The sequence below is a fragment of the Megalobrama amblycephala genome, linkage group LG19, assembly GCF_018812025.1.
Source record: "Megalobrama amblycephala isolate DHTTF-2021 linkage group LG19, ASM1881202v1, whole genome shotgun sequence".
Lineage (NCBI taxonomy): Eukaryota > Metazoa > Chordata > Actinopteri > Cypriniformes > Xenocyprididae > Megalobrama > Megalobrama amblycephala.
In genome coordinates this window covers 4,088,113-4,108,053 of record NC_063062.1, presented here as the reverse complement: position 1 = coordinate 4,108,053, position 19,941 = coordinate 4,088,113, and the positions used below count along the sequence as shown (strand labels likewise).

General features: G+C 36.7%; 1 protein-coding gene across 5 annotated transcripts; it reads left to right on the top strand.

Moving 5' to 3' along the window:
* Positions 1-308: 308 nt before the first annotated feature.
* tbrg1 (transforming growth factor beta regulator 1) lies at positions 309-18,378 on the top strand. Of its 5 annotated transcripts, none has more exons than XM_048168693.1 (15): positions 309-469; positions 596-752; positions 6,387-6,444; positions 6,521-6,603; positions 6,690-6,726; positions 6,976-7,038; positions 7,656-7,868; positions 9,844-9,914; positions 12,018-12,250; positions 12,342-12,481; positions 13,015-13,161; positions 14,055-14,152; positions 15,766-15,876; positions 16,056-16,219; positions 16,729-18,378. In XM_048168693.1, the coding sequence occupies exons 2-15, from the start codon at positions 637-639 to the stop codon at positions 16,812-16,814; spliced, it is 1,620 nt and encodes a 539-aa protein (XP_048024650.1). In that variant the 5' UTR covers positions 309-469; positions 596-636; the 3' UTR covers positions 16,815-18,378. The 5 variants fall into 5 exon arrangements, with proteins under 5 accessions (XP_048024650.1, XP_048024655.1, XP_048024652.1 ...); XM_048168695.1 differs by having other exon boundaries at positions 332-473; XM_048168694.1 differs by having other exon boundaries at positions 336-493.
* Positions 18,379-19,941: the final 1,563 nt, after the last annotated feature.

The following is a 19,941-nucleotide window of genomic DNA, read 5'->3' as shown; positions in this document are numbered from 1 at the left end:
TTCAAGTGTTTTTCCCTTTTTACTTAATAATTTCTTGAAATATTTAAAAAAAAAAATAGATTTTGATGATAATTTTCTCTATGATTCTGTACCATTGTCGCACAACGTTGCCCTGAGGCAACGAAAAAATATTTTGGGGTTGGGGGAGGGTGGGGGGAAAACATTTTTTTTAAATCAATAAAATGTTCCCAAATGAACCAAAAAAATGATGTGGAATATTTTTTTTTTCATGTGCCATCAACATGTGTGCAGTAGAGGGTTAAGATACATGCTAAATCATAAAATATCCATTAGATGGCTCCGACGCTGATGTGTTGTGTGCTCCTTAAATGTGCCCCCCGGAAACATGAACGACTAATTCATCAGTGGTTCCCATGAGCTCTGAGAACAAATGCTAAATCAAACATTTCAGCAAATTGAAGACCAGAAGCATTTTCCTTCCCTGCACAGCATGAGTACACGCTAATGAGTGAGTGAGTGAGTGAGATCGCAGGTGAACTTACATCGACCTGTATTTCTGCACAGCTGGATCGTGTGGTTTGTTTTTAGCCTAACATTATTAGCACAGTTTATGATGTGTGTTATTTCGTTTCAGACATCGCTGTAAAGCTGCTGTAAAGCTCTGACCGGACAGTAATGGATTCGCTGAACTTTGAGTCAGAGATGGAGGCGGATGGGCAGGGCAGTTATTCCCTGTTTCCAGCGCTGGACAGCATGAGCAGCCTGACTGGAACCGCTGAGAGTCTTGACCCGTGAGTTTGGGTGGAGGATCCACTGCGATCTTAGTCAAACATTCCCCTTCACTTACGCAGTGAAGCCACACAATTATAACCGAAAATCTCTGCCTGCAGTCAGGTTTAGGGAGAGGTACCATGATATGGTTTGAAGTCACATAATGGGCACAGTACTGTGGCACTACCATGGTGCAGTGATGGTAGTATACCATTGTGTTTTCATTAAAAAAAAAAATGGCACTAGTAAAGTACGTTACATGTCCAAAAACATTGCAGTACTATGATATCTGTAGGAAAATGTTGCTTTTTTCATAAGTGGTTGCTCAGTAGGGGAGAGCGGGGTAAGTTGTCACACTCTTCATAACTCCAAAACTAGAGACTCTATCTCAAAAATCAAATAGCCACTTTGTGTGACTACTTCTTCCATAGTCGACTTCCTGGTCACATGTGGTCAAGATCGCTCTAATCTGAGGTTAGCACAATTTTCTTATTTTTTGGCTTGAAAAGTAAAAAAATTGCACTTTAAATTTTATGCAATACAACTTTGTTAGGTATGAATGTTAAAAATGATTATTTTGCACAACATAGAGGAGACAATAACGTGTCTATGTTAAGCTCACCTTGAGATTTAGCCAACATTAGCACACATGTCAGTTTGGGGCAAGTTGTCTCAATGACTTTGGGGCAAGTCATCACGTGTGACAACTTGCCCCAGTACAAATAAACACATAGAACATGCTCAAAAAAGAGGTTCAACATGTTAAGTCAGTTATGTTCAGAGATTTAACATGTTAAGCGAGTTATCTGCAGTATTCCATTCGGTTATCATGGATCTATGTGCAAGCCAGAGAAAGTTTGAGTTTAAAGTAAAGTGGTCTTGCCACTTAATGTGTTTTGATTGAAATGTGTATTGTTTGGATTGAAATAATTGTTTTTCCAAATTCTCTAGGCATGATTGTTTATATTTCCAGTTCTGGTTTGAATTTAAAAACTACAATCAATAATAACAATTAAGTAGTTGTGTTCTTATTTTTTAGATAATCTAGTGTGACAACTTACCTGCCGATGGGGCAAATTGTCACAAGTGCACATTCTCTATTCAACTGTCTACAACTTCCGTAATGAGATAAGATATGAAAATGTAATGAATACAACATATGTACCCAAGACTTCCTTCTTTTATTTGGTATGACATTTATACCATTGTGATGTATGATGCTCAGTAAATGTTAGACAGTGTGAAAAGTGTGACAACTTACCCCGCTCTCCCCCCCCTAGACCATGTAAATAAATACCATGGCACATTTAGTGCCAACATTCAGTTGTATTACCATCTCATACTATCAGAACTGTACTTTTTTTCTGTACTGTGAAAATTTACCATGGCTGTGTCTCAACTAAAGAGATGCCCACCTAGACAGCATTTTTAGGCACTATTTTCACTATTTTTGATCCTGCTTAACTCAATCTAAACCAGGTTTGATTTGTATGGTTTTGTCAACTCTAAACTTACTCTGAGTTTGTTTAGCTAGTTTCATGCAACAGGCCATACAAGTGCAGATTGAATACAATTAAGCACACTTTTATCATTAGGGCTGTGCATCTCACTGGGTGTTAGTATGAGGTAGGGATGCACCAATAGGATTTTTTGGGACCGATACCGATTTTAACAGACAATTATTGGCTGATACTGATATTTGTCACTTGCTCTCTTATTTTTGTCATTAAAATAGTGTTTTGATTAGGGCCGTGCAATTAATCGCAATTGCAAAACAATCACGATTTGAGCACATGCAATTTCTAAATCGCATAAGAATGCAATTTTATTTATTAATTTATTTATATTTTAATTCAGAATATTTTGGATTCAGGAGAGAGGATGTGTCGGAGAGCAAGGTAATTTGCAAGACCTGTGAGATTATTGCAACGAAACGGGGCAATACAACAAACCTGTTCCAGCACTTAAAACGGCGCCATAAAAAAACTGTATGATCAATGCATGTCGACAAAGTCAATCGGAACTAACAAAAGCACACCTCAAAGCCAGCCTGAAATGACAAAAGATATTAAAAGATGCCATCTCTGTTTATCAAGCTGTTAATACTATGTTATTTAATTGTGAAATGTTTTGTTATGCACTTCTTGTGCACTGAATACATTTAGAATGTAGCATATTTGAAAAAGCAAAAACAATAGCCAAAATTATATCGCGATTAAAAAAATCGCAATATGATTATTTTGTCCATATTGCATAGCCCTAGTTTTGATCATGTTTTAAATCAGCAAAAAACCATGCATTAAGTTATACTAGCTAGTTTATTTCAGCTGCATCATCAAATCATTTCTAATGAACATGGACTGGATCCATTTAACATTCAGCACAGTGTTTCCCATACATTGACTAGACTGTGGCGGCCCGCCACATTCTAATTTGTCCCGCCACAGTCTCAAAATGAAACGGAAATTAGGCTTGTCACGATATTTAAATAACCGTCTGAAAATTGCGCTCTTTTATAGCAAAAGTGGAAGTCATAGAGCAAAATAAGTATGCGCACCAAGATTAGCACCAATTAAGTTTTCGTGCACTATATTCAAAGTCATCTGAAGCCATTCCATAGCTTCATGTGAGGGAGTAACGTTATACATCGTTAAGTTCACGGTCAGAAACTCGTCTTCCCTCAGCTAACGTACAGCTGTCAATCAGCAATCAAAGAGCTGCTGTTTTGAAGCGTTTCATATTATGGTTTTGCACACTGAAATATTATTAATACCCTATTTTGTTCTGTCGTATCTATCATATCTTGTTGCCCCATTAAAAATCTGCACAATACATTTAAAATATTGTCTTTTAATCTTACATTAATATAAATACATATAATTATTTACATATAAATCTAATATAAATCTTTTTTTTTCATTTCATAAGAATACAAATAGTAATTTTAAAATTTTTATTAACATTTGGATTTATAAAATTACTGAGCAAATTTTTTTTTTTTTCAAGAATTAGGCTAGCATGCTTTTTGCCACTGAATTACATAGGCTACTCACCTAGTTTACTGCATTCTGGATTGTTTAACAAATCAAAGAGTGACCATTAGTTCCACAAATACAGATGTATAGATACAGGCTCCCACTAATAACTTAAAGGTCCCGTTTTTCGTGGTTTTTTGAAGCTTTGATTGTGTTTATAATGTGCAATATAACATGTGTTCATGTTTCGCGTGTAAAAAAACACAGTATTTTTCACATAATTTACTTATCTGTATACCGCTGTTTCCACTGTCATAAAAACGGGCTGATGACTTCCTTGTTCTATGAAGTCCCTCCTTCAGAAAAACATAACGAGTTCTGATTGTGCCAGCGGTTCCTGTGTTGTGATTCGACAGCAGTTTAGCGCATCTTGCCTGGAAAGGTCACGCCTCTTACCATAACGTGGAGATGCACGCGCTCAGTGTTATTGTAAACATGTCTTTAATTTTACCCTATCAATTTGAGCCAGAATCAGACCCGGTGATTGGACTGCGGGATGAAAATGCGTTTCGACGACATGGTGACAAACACACTCTACAAACGCAACTCTTGTGTATTCCTGTGGGCGGAGGTTAGTCAAAAAACTGTTTTAGTGACGTCATTAAAGAAGGAAGTAGAGGGATGTAGTCCAAACTGGCCGTTCGATGTAGGCGACTTCTGTTAAATAAAATATCTCGCTTGGCATTGAACTTTGAGCTTTAAAATTTTACAGATTTTATTTATACTCTAACAACAACATTACACACTAACTAAAGTTTGAAACATGGGATCACGAAGAACGGGACCTTTAATTCAACAAAAGTAACCTCTTTTGCTACATATTTTTAATGGTTTAAATGTATAATCTACATGTTTGACCACTTATGACCGATCATTTAGCCTACTACATGTTGTGTACGTGACTAATGTGCCCTACCATCACCAATAAATAAATTACTTTTAGAGCACAAAATTGTTTACAAGAGAACAAATTTCTTCATTGATCTAGTCACTTAATTTTGCTCTCAGAATGCACCAGATTTATCCATTTAAATTTAAAATGTACAAAATTTTCCTCTGGGGGGCATGCCCCCGGACCCCCTTACAGGAACGGATGTCCACCCACCACGGTCTCACAAAATCCTGTGGGAAACACTGCAGCAGGCCAACATAAATACAACAGAACAAAGATGCATATGAAATATACAGTGCTTTTAGGTAGGTTTAACAGTTTCAGGTACAGAAATAAAGTTAAAAAAAAAAACAAAAAAGTAAAATAACACTGCATATTCTTTACTGTATAAATTAAATCCATATAATATTATTATTATTATGGCATTGAGATGTAGTTAAATTCTACTGTACAACAGTAATATATTTCTGTCACAAGTACTTTGTTAAACTGAACTTTTATTTTGACGGGTTGCTGTGAAGACCTTTGAGTTTCTTTTTATGATAGGTAGATTTTCTCAAATGAATCTTTAAAATGCCCACAAAGTGATGAAGTTCATATAGTGAGGCTGAAAAACATCACGAGTGTCACTCGTGCTTCAGTGGTAAATAAAACCACGCGTTGGCGCCATTCATTCACACAGAGACACAGAACATGCAGGATTCGTATTTAAATAGTCTTTTTGTGGCTTAACACTCATATACACTAGTCTATATCATGATTTGATTTAAATGTTCTGACTTATTTTTTATTTATTCATCAACAAATTCCGTAGAATTCCGCAATATGCTGTAAATTCCGTTTTTTATGACTGGATTCCGCAAATTTTTTTCTTTTTTTATTATTATTATTAACATTAAACACAGACAGCAGCACAGCATATATTAGATTGTGCCTTCACACAGTTAATTAATAAACCATCAGTTTTATATCTGCCTTTTTTCATGCAATAGCCGATTATGCGATTGGTTGTTCTCCAGATGGATTGATCAAAAACGGCCAATAAATATCGGCAGCCAATACATCGGTGTATCTCTAGTATATTATTTTGTTCAGTACTATAAATAATATTTAAAATAACTGAGATTACTGCATTATTATGACCTACAACCTACCACATTGCAAGAACTATGGAGATGATTATTTAGGTGGCGAAATAACCACAGACAACAACAATCATGGGGATGTCAGAGAGTATGAGTCAAATTAAAAATGACATAGAAAATTATACTACTGATTTGGGAAAAATGGAACAAAAACCATAGTGGTTGAAACTGCGCTGTGGTGAGCCAGTGTGGTTAAGAGATTTCTTTGATTAAAAACAAAATTGAAACCACATGGTGAAAGCAGTGGCCAAATTAACTGGAGGGTCAGTCCAAGAGCTCTTCCTGGCTGATTTTAGGTGAAAAATCGGATCTATTGGAGATGTCCAACAGATTATTTAGGTGACGAGAAAACCACAGAGAAAGACAGCCAATATGGGGAAGAGACAAATTAAAAAATACATAGAACAAATATGCTGAGTGAATAACTCGTCAGATAGGGGTATTCTCCGCTTTGTTACTTTTATTTCCTATGCATTCCATTTTTATTCTTATGTATTTGTCTCCTTTTCATCTAAAGCACTTTGAATTACCATTGTGTATGAAGTGTGCTATATAAATAAACTTGCCTTGCCTCTTTTTCAGTGAAACCCCCAGTGAGGTTGCAGACAAACCGAACCTCACATGGCTCGATGCTGCTCAGGTGAAGATCTCTCTTAAACCCTGCTATTTCACACAAGTGTCATGTGATCAAATCAATGATTTTTGTGATTTTTAAGATTGTTCTGGAAGAGGCTGGGCGGCCCATGCACATCAAGGAGATCAAGCAGCGGATCATTGATCGTGGACTGGTGCAGTCAAAGTACAGAAATGCTCCTTAGGTTTATATATTTATAACGTCATGCACAAATGTCGAGATAAACGCTGTTTCTCTTACCCTGTTCACAGCGCAAAGTCGAGCCTCGAGGCGGTCATGTATCGAGAGGTGAGTGGCACAGCGTTATTTATGACACTGTCAGTCGTGTACCATATTTACTTTGGTTTCCATTCAGTACCAGCAATGTGTTTAATTTAGTGCATGATTTCATTTGTATGTGTCTTTCGTTTTTACATTGATTTAAGTTTTAGAATGACTGATTTAGGAAAAAAGGGTAAAGTCAGAGCAGTCTGTCACAGAGCGTCTACATGAAAAGTCAGCCTGCAGCGTTTGCTTTAGTTTCACGCTGTGTTACAGACACAGAAAGGGAGCAGACGCTTCAAGAGGATTGAGAGCAGAAATGGAGTTTTTGCCCTGTTGGTAAGTCGATGAGCACATGTCAGTTAGCTGTCAGTGTTTTACACTAATTTTAAATTAGAAATTGTTTTCATTAGGACACAAGTGCCACATTGTTTTGTTGTTGTTTTTTTGTGCTGCTTTTAAGGCAACTGTCCAGTCATCATTTTCTTATTTTTATATGTTGTTTGGAGTCTGCATCAATTTTGATGCACGTATTTGATGATCTCGAATTATATTTGGTGTGGTCAACTTTAAAGGTGAAGTGTGTTTTTTGAAATCCTACAGACTTGCCAATTTTTTTGATCGAGGAAATTGGCACACAATAGACCAATTTGAAGCAGATGTCACAGATATGTCACTTGCATCTGCGTGCACATAATGGTGGCAGAAAATTAGCGGTAACAAGTGGAGGAAAATGGGCAAAATCCAAAGAATAAGACAGAGATATCGGATGTCAGAATCGGAATGCAAAAAATATAGTTACACCTCTAATTGTCTTATTTGTATGTTCATTATACTGAGATGACACACTTCACCTATAATAGTTCCCAACATAACCCATGTGAAGCTGTAATAAACTTTTTTCTGCTGTATTTTTGTCTGTTAAACTCTGATCTTTTTGTAACTCACATTTGCAGACTGATGAAGAGAGACAGCATGCATTGCAGGCATTTTCTGCTCAGTCAACCTTCTCAAGTTCAGGGTCTGGCTCGTCTCTGGGTCATCTGCCTTCCCCCACAAGCCATGGTGAGTCCAGGGCGAAGGTCAGGAAAGGTCCCCGCAAAAACCAGAATGAGAAGTACCGTCTGAAGTACATCCGTCTGCGCAAGGCTGCCCGTGCCATGATATTTGTGAGTGCAAGTTTTTTAGTTTTTATACCAATAACACAGGCTGTGTTTCCACCACAGAACTTTCCCCATGAACTAGTGACTTTAGAGTGGTACTCTGTGTGTTTCGACTGCAGGAACTAGAGTCTAAATGAAGTTCTGGGTAAAAAAAAATTCCCCCTCAGAAAGTCCCTGCTCATGAGGTAGTCTTTTTTCAAAGTTCCGGAACTTTCTGGGGTGGGACTTGGGCACTAAACATGCTGTTTGGTTGAGTTCATGCAGCATTTTGATTGGTTGACTCCACGCAGCATTTTATTTCAACCATCGTTTTTTGAAGTCTGGAAGAGTAGGAAGAGTTGTTTAATATTCAAATCAACAGTGGAATTTAAAAAATATGACCTATGGACTATTCTACTTACGGAACGAACGCGGCGCCAGTTTTGTTTTTTTCCGTAACTTGAATAGGGAAGGCGTAGGACATTCAGCGTAAGCGTTATGAAGAATGCGGAAGCGGAAAGTACATTCAAGGTGATATTTTGTTTATAAAGCATAAACGGTTGTATTTTTTTCGAAAATGACTGATCGATTCGCTAGATAAGACCCTTATTACTCATCTGGTATTGTTTAAAGCCCTTGAAGCTGCACTGAAACTGTAATTTTGACCTTCAACCTGTTGGTAGCCATTGAAATCCACTGTAAGGAGAATAAACCTGGATTTTCCTCAAAAACCTTCATTTCTTTTCGGCTGACGAAAGAAAGACATGAACATCTTGGATGACATGGGGGTGAGTAAATTTATCAGGAAAAGTGTATTTAAAAGTGGACTAATCCTTTAAAGGGTACATAACACACACAGTTTCTTCCAATCATGTTAATCTTGAGTACCTATAGAGTAGTATAGCATCCATAATATCTCTGAAAAGTCTTTTGTTTTATCAGATTTATAAAAGACCGATACGCTGTACCGAGTCTTTCCAAAAACAGCCAAGCTCCAGGAGGCGTGCTGTGGGCGACGCAAAAGAGTGACGAGCACGCGCAGCTTTTGTGTAGTGAAGCTATCGATGTTCAGCTAAACATGTATTTAAACACACACAAAACACCATCGCATTATTCCTGGATAACTTTTGATTCATTATACGTTCGTGTTGTTTACATTATATGCACTCAGGCGCCGACTGCCAACAAAACAGACATTTGATGCAGTTTTACTCACCGCCTGCAGGTTCCCACTCATGACCAGGATCATCATCGCTTTGACCGCTCCATCTTTCAGTTTCAAATGATCTGTAAATCCAGCATAGAACTGGGCCTCGTTTATGAAACCATAAGCGCCGATCCTGAGGTTCGAGCAGCCACGGAAAAACACAAGATATTCTCCATGCGTTTTAACCAACAAAAAAGTGATTGCAACTTTCAGATATGATTTTATTCTTATTTTGATAGTTAATTTAATGGTTATTTTAATGACAAAAGTTGAGAGCGCATCAATGTAATGAGTGAGCACAAACCTCTCAGCTCCACTTAACGCTGGGTTCTGTGGGAAGCAAGGTTATCTTTCCCCCACAACCAAAAATGCACTTCTTTGATGACATTGTAGATTTCATGGTCTAAAAACAAGGTGATAAAGGTGATTTCTCAAGCTAGTCCTGTGCAGCGCTGCCAACGACTTCCGTCAGAATGCATAAAATGGCATTAGACCCCCTTTTAAAAAATCTGAATAAATAGCCCTAATGGCAAAGATCACTCATTGTTTTTCCATCATCTTTTATGTACTGATTCCATTTATATTTAGTTCCCTTAAAAAAACAGTTTTAGCAACAAGAAAACTGATTTGGTGTCTACAACATGGATTAACATTCATGAATGTCATTCATAAATATTACCAGGCAGTAATGGGAACACCCACTAGCGACAGTGGGAACGCAGCTTAAATATGTAATTGCTTAGTTTGCACATTATCATGGTAACCATGCTTGAATCTGTGCCCTTTGACTCCCAGGAAAATGCAGCGCTATATGATGAGATTGCTCACCTGGAAGAGAAGTTTGTCCGGGCAAAAGAAGAAAGGAGGTACATCCACACTTAATTATTGTCATTACAAAATATTCTTGATTGAAAATGAAATTCAGATTACTTATTCGTTATTTTAAAAATTGTGTACTGACAATAACAGTCCAGTTTTGTATTTGATGCATATTTTTTCCAAACTCTTTAACAAAAACTAGGCCTGTGACAAACTAAGGATACCCTTATTGTTAACATAGGAATTAAGATAGTAAGTAGCAGTCAGGCAATGCTAATCAAATGTCAAGTGTGATCGCCTCCTATAAGCAGAAGTTTTGGCAGTTTGCTGGCCTGGAGCCTTCAGGTGTGTGTTAACACAATGCCAAGGAGGAAAGACATCAGCAATGATCTTGCTGTCATCAATCTGGGAAGGGTTATACGGCCATTTCCAAACAGTTTGAAGTCCATTATTCTACAGTGAGGAAGATCACTCACAAGTTGGAAGACATTCAAGACAGTTGCGAATCTTCCCAGGAGTGGACGTCCCAGCAAATTCACCCCAAGATCTCACCGTGTAATGCTCCGAGAACTTGCAGACAACCCCAGAACTACACCTCAGACTCTACAGGCCTCAGTTAACATGTTAAATGATTAAGTTCATGATAGTACAATTAGAAAAAGACAGGTCAAGTATGGCTTTTTTGAAGGGTTGCCAGGAGAAAGCCTCATCTCTCTATAAAGAACATAAAAGCATAGCTTAGAGTTGCAAAGTTGCTTTTGAACTAACCACAAGACTTCTGAAACAAAGTCCTTTGGTCAGATATGACCAAAGTGGAAATGTGTGGCCATAATGCACAGCACAAGGCTTGGTGAAAACTAAACAGAGCATACTGTGTTCCACAGCAGAGGAGAAAACTAAACACAGCATAGGAGTCTTAAAGTGTTTGAGTCAAAGGTGAGCTTTCTGTAAAGCTTGGTCAAAAGTGAAGTCCTGACCTCATCCTGACTGAAATGCTGTGGCGAGAGCTGTGCATGAACAAATACCCACAAACCTCAATAAACTTGAGCAACGTTGTAATGAAAGGCCAAACTTCCTCCAGAACGGAAAATGTTTACTTCTTGTTATTGCTGCTGAAAGTGCACCTTTTAGCAGAATCATAGGGTGTCCTTAGTTTGTCACCCATGGCTTTTCCATCTTGGCTTTATTTTCCAAATTTTAAGACCTGATGACAAACTAGACTATATATATACTATACATACACCGGTCAAAAGTTTAGAAACATTACTATTTTTAATGTTTTTGAACAAAGTCTCTTATGCTCATTAAGGCTGCATTTATTTCACAATAAATACAGAAAAAACAATAATATTGTGAAATATTATTACAATTTAAAATTCTAGTTTTCTATTTTAATATACTTTAAAATATAATTTATTTCTGTGATCAAAGCTGAATTGTCAGCATCATTAGTTAAGTCTTCAGTGTCACATGATTCTTCAGAAATCATTCTAATATACTGATTTATTATCAATGTTGGAAACAGTTGTGTTACTTAATATTATTTCATAACCTGTGATACTTTTTCAGGATTCTTTGATGAATAAAAAGTTAAAAAAATATCAGCATTTATTTAAATACACTACCGTTCAAAAGTTTGGGGTCAGTATTTTTTTCTTTTTTTTGAAAGAAATTAATTTTATTCAGCACGGATGTGTTAAATTGATAAAAAGTGATAGTAAAGATTTATATTGTTAGAAAATATTTATATTTTGAATAAATGCTGTTCTTTTTAACCTTTTATTAATCAATAAATCCTGAAAAAAGTATCACAGGTTCCAAAAAAAATATTAAGCAACACAACTGTTTCCAACATTGATAATAACTGAGTATCAAATCAGCATATTAGAATGATTTCTGAAGGATCATGTGACACTGAAGACTGGAGTAATGATGCTGAAAATTCAGCTTTGATCACAGGAATAAATTATATTTTAAAGTATATTAAAATAGAAAACCATCATTTTAAATTGTAATAATATTTCACAATATTATTGTTTTTTCTGTATGAACATAAGAGACTTCATTCAAAAACATTGAAAATAGTAATGTTTCCAAACTTTTGACTGGTTTTGTATAGAAGTCCACTTAATCTAATTTCTTTACTCCAGATTCCTGCTGAAGTCTCTGTTGCAGTATCAGTCTCTGGCTGAAGGAGAGGCGGTCTCGACTCCCAGCTGCAGCACACACACGCCTGTCAGTTTGAGCTCCAGCACACCAGGTGGCGTCGCTCTACCTGGGAGCCACAGCCAGACCGCTGGACTCTCAGCATCTGAAGACGGCCTTTTGAAGAAACCCAAAAAAGAACGAAAAGAGAGAGGAAGAGAGAACGGCAGGGAAGAACGTGAGTGTTTCTCACCACAGTGTTTTCTACGTTATAGGTGTCTGTATTTTGAGCAGATTCAATAGTTAGCATTTGTTTGCTTGACTTTCAGTCATGAAAAAGATTTGTAAGAAGAGGAAGGTAGCAGAGGGAGGAGTGCGCAAGCTCGTGCAGCCAATCTCGCTGGACTCTTCTGGGAGGCCGCTCTTTCCCATCGTGCTCGGTGGACTGACCGTTTACAGCCTAGGAGAGGTCAGACAATCATCCAGTTCTAATGTGATATAACACTCGGTTCTTAAAGGGCAATTTCTGCAGAATTTAGCTCCAACTCTAATAAAAGGGGACCTATAATGCCCCTTTTCATAAGATGTAATATAAGTCTCTGGTGTCCCCAGAATGTGTCTGTGAAGTTTCAGCTCAGAATACCCCACAGATCATTTATTATAGCTTGTTAAATTTGCCCCTATTTGGGTGTGAGCAAAAACACGCCATTGTTTGTGTGTGTCCCTTTAAATGCAAATGAGCTGCTGCTCCCGGCCCACTTTCCAGAAGAGGGCGGAGCTTTGACAGCTTTAACAACAACAAAGCTGGAGAATCTCACGCAGCCAACTAAGTTAATCAAGGTCTTCAGGATTATTAAAATCTTCTATTCAGGTGTTTTGGAGCTGGTTGGAGCTACATTCTGCAGGATAGTTTGACACGTGTAAAAAGGTCGTAACTATTGTTTTCTTGGCAGTGAGAAATATTTTCTTCCTGAAGCTCATATGTTTGTGTTTTTACCGTAGATCATCACAGACAGGGCTCTGTTTCATGACGACACTGCTATCTATCCTGTGGGGTTCTGCAGCACCAGAGTTTTCGCCAGCATGAAGAATCCTGATCAGAAGTGTCTCTACACCTGCCAAATCAAAGATGGTGGCCAAGGACCACAGGTGCTCACTTATGCATATCTATGCTAATTGACCTGATGTTGATGTATATACAATTTTAAATGGAATATATGCTTTTAAATACTATATTCCTATTAAAGGTCCCGTTCTTCGTGATCCCATGTTTCAAACTTTAGTTAGTGTGTAATGTTGTTGTTAGAGTATAAATAAAATCTGTAAAATTTTAAAGCTCAAAGTTCAATGCCAAGCGAGATATTTTATTTAACAGAAGTCGCCTACATCGAACGGCCAGTTTGGACTACATCCCTCTACTTCCTTCTTTAATGACGTCACTAAAACAGTTTTTTGACTAACCTCCGCCCACAGGAATACACAAGAGTTGCGTTTGTAGAGTGTGTTTGTCGCCATGTCGTCGAAACGCTGTTATTTTCATCCCGCAGTCCAATCACCGGGTCTGATTCCGGCTCAAATTGATAGGGTAAAATTAAAGACATGTTTACAATAACACTGAGCACGTGCATCTCCACGTTATGGTAAGAGGCGTGACCTTTCCGGGCAAGGAGCGCTAAGCTGCTGTCGAATCACAACACAGGAACCGCTGGCACAATCAGAACTTGTCACGTATTTCTGAAGGAGGGACTTCATAGAACAAGGAAGTCATCAGCCTGTTTTTATGACAGTGGAAACAGTGGTATACAGATAAGTAAATTATGTGAAAAATACTGTGTTTTTTTTACACGTGAAACATGAACACATGTTATATTGCACACTATAAACACAATCAAAGCTTCAAAAAACCACGAAAAACGGGACCTTTAAATGCATCAGTGCTTGTACTTCTGTAAAGATAGTGAAATAACCCTGGTTATGAAGATGTCTGTAAACGTTTACTGCAGAAGTTAACCACATGAATTGAACATTCTTGTAATATTTAGTTTGAGATCGCACCAGAGGATGACCCACAGAATGCGATAGTGGCCACATCTGCCCTCGCCTGCCATGCAAACCTGCTCAAAGCCATTGCTGCCCGCAGGTCAGTTCTTGAAGGATTTCTCAGAACATGGTATTCAATTTTATGTTAGCTCATTACTGAATGGAGTTAAATTAGTCTGCATATTGCAAACCAGCATTTATTAGTATAAATCTTCCATGTTTTCATCACGTTAAAGCACTTTGTCTCCCAACATCCTCTTTACTGTAATGCAAAAAAGGATAATTAAATTGTAAAATACAGACGTGGACAAAATTGTTGGTACCCTTGAAAAATATGATCAAAGATGACTGTAAAAATAAATCTGCATTGTTTATCCTTTTGAGCTTTAATTCATAAAATTAACAAAAATCTAACCTTTCATTGAAGGAAAAGAATTGAAAGTGGAGGCAAAATCACATTATGAAACATGTTTTTCTCCAAAACACGTTGGCCACAACTATTAGCACCCTTTTATTCAATACTTTTTGCAACCTCCTTTTGACAAGATAACAGCTCTGAGTCTTCTTCTATAATGCCTGATGAGTTTGGAGAACACCTGACAAGAGATCAGAGACCATTCCTTCATTCAGAATATCTCCAGATCCTTCAGATTCCAGCTCTTCTTCTCTTCAGTTCACTCCACTCATTTTCTTCAGGGTTCAGGTCAGGGGACTGGGACGGCCATGGCAAAAGCTTCATTTTGTGCTCAGTGACACATTTATGTGTTGGTTTTGATGTTTGTTTTAGATCATTGTCCTAATGGAAGATCCAACCGCGGCCCATTATAGGATTTCTAGCAGAAACTAGGAACTTTTTATCCATGTGTGCACCAAACCCGTCTGGTGGGTTTGCTGCCAAAAAGCTCTTTTTTTTTTTTTTTTTTTAAGTTTCATCTGACCATAAAAGCCAGTCCCATTTGAAGTTCCAGTCGTGTCTGACAACTTAATATGCTGGAGATTGTTTCTGGATTGAGAACAGAGGATTTTTCTTGAAATTCAGAAAAATGAGATGCTGTTTTTTTTTTTTTTTTTTTTTTTTTAGGCTTTCTGACTCCAAGACTCATTTAATCTCTGCAATTCTCCAGCTTTGATCCTTGGAAAGTCTTAGGCCACTCAAACTTTCCTCCTCCTAATAAATGCTGTTATTTTAAACTTTCTATACTGAATCTTGAAAACAATGTATCAAGGCTTCCATGAAAATATTAAGCAGTGTTTTTAACATTGATAATAAGATTTTTTTTCTGAGCAGCAAATCAGCATATAAGAATGATTTCTGAAGGATCATGTGACACTGAAGACTGGAGTAATGATGCTGAAAATTCAGCTTTGATCACTGGAATAAATTACATATTAAAACATATTACAATAGAAAAGTTATTTTAAATTTTAATAATATTTTACAATATTAATTATTTTACTGTATTTTTGATCAAATCAAAAATAAAAATGCAGCCTTGGTGAACAGAAGAGACTTCTTTCAAAAACATTTAAAAAAAAAAAAATCATACTTTTGAATGGTAATATGTGTAGAAAATTGTAATAAAATTAATTAAAACATTAAAAATAAAATCTTAATGAACTTGCATTTAGCTTTTTCCACCATTGTGACCCAGACATGTGTTTGATTCACCCTATAACCAGCTCTTTATTTATTTATTTATTTTTTTTATCTAGTGCCAAACCCCTGATCAACATTGTCCCATCTGGAGCAGACTTTTTTGGTTTCTCTCACCCCACCATTCAGAACCTGATCCAGAGCTGTCCTGGTGCTCGCAAGTGCAGCAAGTGAGTAACATTCGATTCTGTTCTACACACCAAAATAATGTGATCAGATTAGTTTTACTGCAAGCTTTGAAATGTCTAAGAAGCCACCATAAAACATTTTCAGTCATAAAAATGAATTTATTAATGACATAGTGCCCACTGTGCAAAATATTAAGTATCTTTTTGCCTCCCTTCTTCAGTTATCAGTGGGTGCGTTTTGAGGTATGTCGGCCCGGCGATGGACAGGTTGCACATGGCCTTTCAGAAGATGATGCATCTGTGAACTTTGAGTCGTTTCAGCGAGTGCAAAGCTGTGAGGAGAGCCTGACCAATCAGAACCTTACGGCAGAACACAGCAGCACAGGTCAGACAATTACCACAACAAATCATTTATGCATAATTGTGTTATTGCCTGTTCTCAAGTCAAGACACATTATTTATATAGCTCTTTATACAATACAGATCATTTCAAAGCAGCGTCACATTAATAAAAGGAAAATAACAGTTGTAAATAACAGAAAAAAAAAACAATGTTGTAAAATTCATCAGTTTAAGCTGTAAAGCATCTCTACAGAAGACAATAGTGTTATTCAGCTTCAATAATTCAGTTCAGTTCATTCAGTCATTATCCTGCTCAATTCATTTCAAATGTTCTCATCCAGCAGTGTCAGTGCAGTTAAAGGTACTCTATGTACTCTATGGCCCTCTAGCTGTTAAAAAACAAAACTGCATGGATTTTGCAGGAAAAAAAGGTTACATAGTGCACCATTAAATCAGTAATATTACTCCTCTTTTAAACCCCAGGTTGTTGCCATAATAATTAAAAAGATTGATTTTTATGAAGGAAATAAATGAAGTGTGTTTGTTTGACAGTGCGACCCCTACAGCCTAACATCTCATCTCATCTTCTGAGCTCGGCAGCGCTGCAGAACACCGTGACGTCTCTCTCCAACACTTGAGCTTATTCAAACACCTGAGGTTCGCTTTCAAATGGATGATGAGTTCATATCCAGATGGGTCCTGTTTACTGAAGTACAACTAAATTATGGATGCGCCTTTCATATTATTCATCATGTGACACTCAAATCTGCATTATGAAAAAACAATGGTTTAAATGCATCTTGTCACAGTTACTGTTTCAGACTATTTTTTACATGATAAAAAAAGTCCTTGTCATGTCTGTTATTATTTGCAATCTTCATGTGAAATCTTCATCTTCTACTGTGAAATATTTAAGATAAAACAGACTGAAATGTGGGACTAAATCAAACCTTCTAAGTTTTTAGTGTTGAAGCCCGTTCACACCAAGAATAACTATAACATATATTAGTGTCAACACCAAAGCATGATATCATTCTGGTTATTATAAACATGCAGTTTTGTTGTCTGCTGCTTTAAGTGCTTGAGTTCTTTAAAGCAGGATGGATTCTGATTGGCTGTCAAAGTTTTTATCGTTCATCTTTTGGAAAAAATACTTTGAAAGTGATTCCAATGATACGGTTCCTCTGTGCAATTATCATTATAGTTATGGTGTGGATTTAGATTTAAGTTCAGAATGATTTTTATATCTGTGTTACAGTTATTATCCTTTGTGTGAACAGGCCTTTATAGTTTAAAATATCAACTTGTTTTGCCAGTTTTGTAGCTCCTTCAGAAGCCACACAACACAATAAGCAAAACCCTTCAGGCTTTCATCTTTCATTATGTACGTCATTCCATGTGTTTGATGAGAAGGCTACCTTGAGAACATAAAGAAACTTTTGACATTATACCCATTATGTCATTATGTGGTAAATGTAAGACTTCACAACACTTTAAACTAAATGAAATTTCATGCCCTGACAGACTTGCGGTTGGATGTCTTGTGGGAATGTGAAGGAATCTGTGATGATGTAGTCTTTGGAGGTTGAAATGCCTCAGACAACCACCAAGTGTCACTGTAGATCTGTGAAATACAGATGCCTCATGGACAGTAACTACAGCTGCACGCTTTTGGCTATTGCATCTTGTTTTGAACAAAAGTCATGAAATCAGAATTAACCCTCTTAGTCTTTTTAATGTGTTTTCCTGGTCTTATTGTCAATTATTCAACAGTGCCCATTCCCATTCAAATGTGCTTTGCCTCTCTGAGGACACTTTCCTTTTCAGATGACATCACCAACCACTTATTTTTCTCACATAACTTGACTTTAAATGATCCAATCAGTTACCCATGGATGATAAATCTGCTTCTGTATTGTGTGACAATTAGTTGCAAATGTTGTTTTATGATGATTTGACACTGTCACTAGCAAAGGAAGAAACGAAGCTTTTTGAAACTGAATCAATTGAGCCAATTGATTCGGAAAATGATTCACAGTCGCAGAGCGACCAGGATCAGGAAAGTTAAACGGCAATTTAAAAAGAAAAAAAAAAAGAAAAGAAACACAAATGTGAAGTTTATCTAGTCATTTTTTGTTTATTAGTATGGCTGATTTGAAGGTCAGTGGCAAAACATTGGTTAATAAAGTGAGATTAAATACATGAAGTGTATTTGTATTATTTATATTTAATTATTGCAGGTTTGATTAATATTCTGAGTTTGCATTTCACTGTTAGTTTTAATTTTGAGGAATCCTGAATCTGTTTTTGTGATTGAACACATGCTCATTTAGTCTAGAACTACAATACCCATCATGTTCACACGGCGCACACTTTGCACTTACTCCAGATTTCTCAACATGGAGACAGGAAAGCTGTCAATAAACTCCTGATGTTAATAAATGAGAAAACAAAGTAACTTGCTTTACTTATTGTTAACAAAATATCCAAGTTATTTTTCAAATATTTTGTAAATTTGTAAAAGTATTGGTACTTTACTAGTTACTTAAGAAAAGTAATCTGATTACATAACTTGCGTTACCCCCAACACTGAAAACCTGAATAAGTTGGGCTGACTCAAAACATTTGAGGTATTCCGTTACATCATATCTTTTGAGTTATGTTCCCAATTTTAAGTAAGCAGAACTATTAAGTTTTGAGTTTGTAGTACTCATGCAGGTTAATTGCTCCTAACTTGGAGTACTGAGTTAGCTAACTCATACATTTTGATAGCAATTAACATAAAAGATTGTTACTTTTTTTATTTTGAGTTCTTAAATCAAATGTTATTGTAAATCCTAAAGCCAGGCACACATTTAACGACTAGCTAAAACATTCTAAGACTGTGCTCAACATACAAGCGATTGTTTCCTGCGACTGAAGCCGATTTAAATACTTACACATGGAATTTGAACACAGACTGTAATCGCAGACTGAACGCAACTGGCTCTGACTGGACGCGTTTGAGCGCGATCAGTCAGAAGTATCAATTTATATTCATAATTGGCCTTACAATCGTCAAGTGTGTGCGCGACTTAAGTTGTCAGAACTCAGAAACATTGAATAAGAATTTAAATTAAGAAACTCAAAGTTTAGGAAAGATTTTTATCATTCTTGAAATATTTGAGTACATTATACATTTAATTTAAAATGATCGGGTTATCTCAATGTGAGTATTTTGCTAGCTATAACAAATTAATTCAGAAAATGCTAACTTGCAAATTTGCTAACATGTAAAAAAATAGCATGGTATAGTACTTACTGAATGAGTACAATTTAAAACATGTAACTTACCTGCTCTCAAACCAAGCAACATGCGCCACTTGTCACCATGATGGTAACTCTCCAAAAACCCACATTAAAGGGTTAGTTCACCCAAAGATAAAAATGTCATTAATTACTCACCCTCATGTCGTTCCACACCTCTAAGACCTTCATTCATCTTCAGAACTCAAATTAAGATATGCACCAAAAACAAAATAACGACTTTTCAACAATAGAGAATACGATTCTGACGTCACACCGCATTGAGTTCTGGGTAACTTCTTTGTTTATACGCTATCTTGACAGGATCGCGCAGCCTTTCCGTCATTGAGTTTAGTTCAGTAATTTGTTTTCTGTCATGATTGTGAAAAATTTTCACCATTGTATGTCATTAATGCTGCATCGATAATGGTGATAGTAACTCTGATAATCGTTCTGAGAGAGAACTGGACAACGAACAAC

Coding starts and splice junctions, on each gene's coding strand:
- tbrg1 (XM_048168693.1), top strand. CDS start 637: ATGGATTCGCTGAACTTTGAGTCAGAGATGGAGGCGGATGGGCAGGGC. Junction 6,445..6,520: donor CATGGCTCGATGCTGCTCAG/GTGAAGATCTCT, acceptor GTGATTTTTAAG/ATTGTTCTGGAAGAGGCTGG. Junction 9,915..12,017: donor CGGGCAAAAGAAGAAAGGAG/GTACATCCACAC, acceptor TCTTTACTCCAG/ATTCCTGCTGAAGTCTCTGT.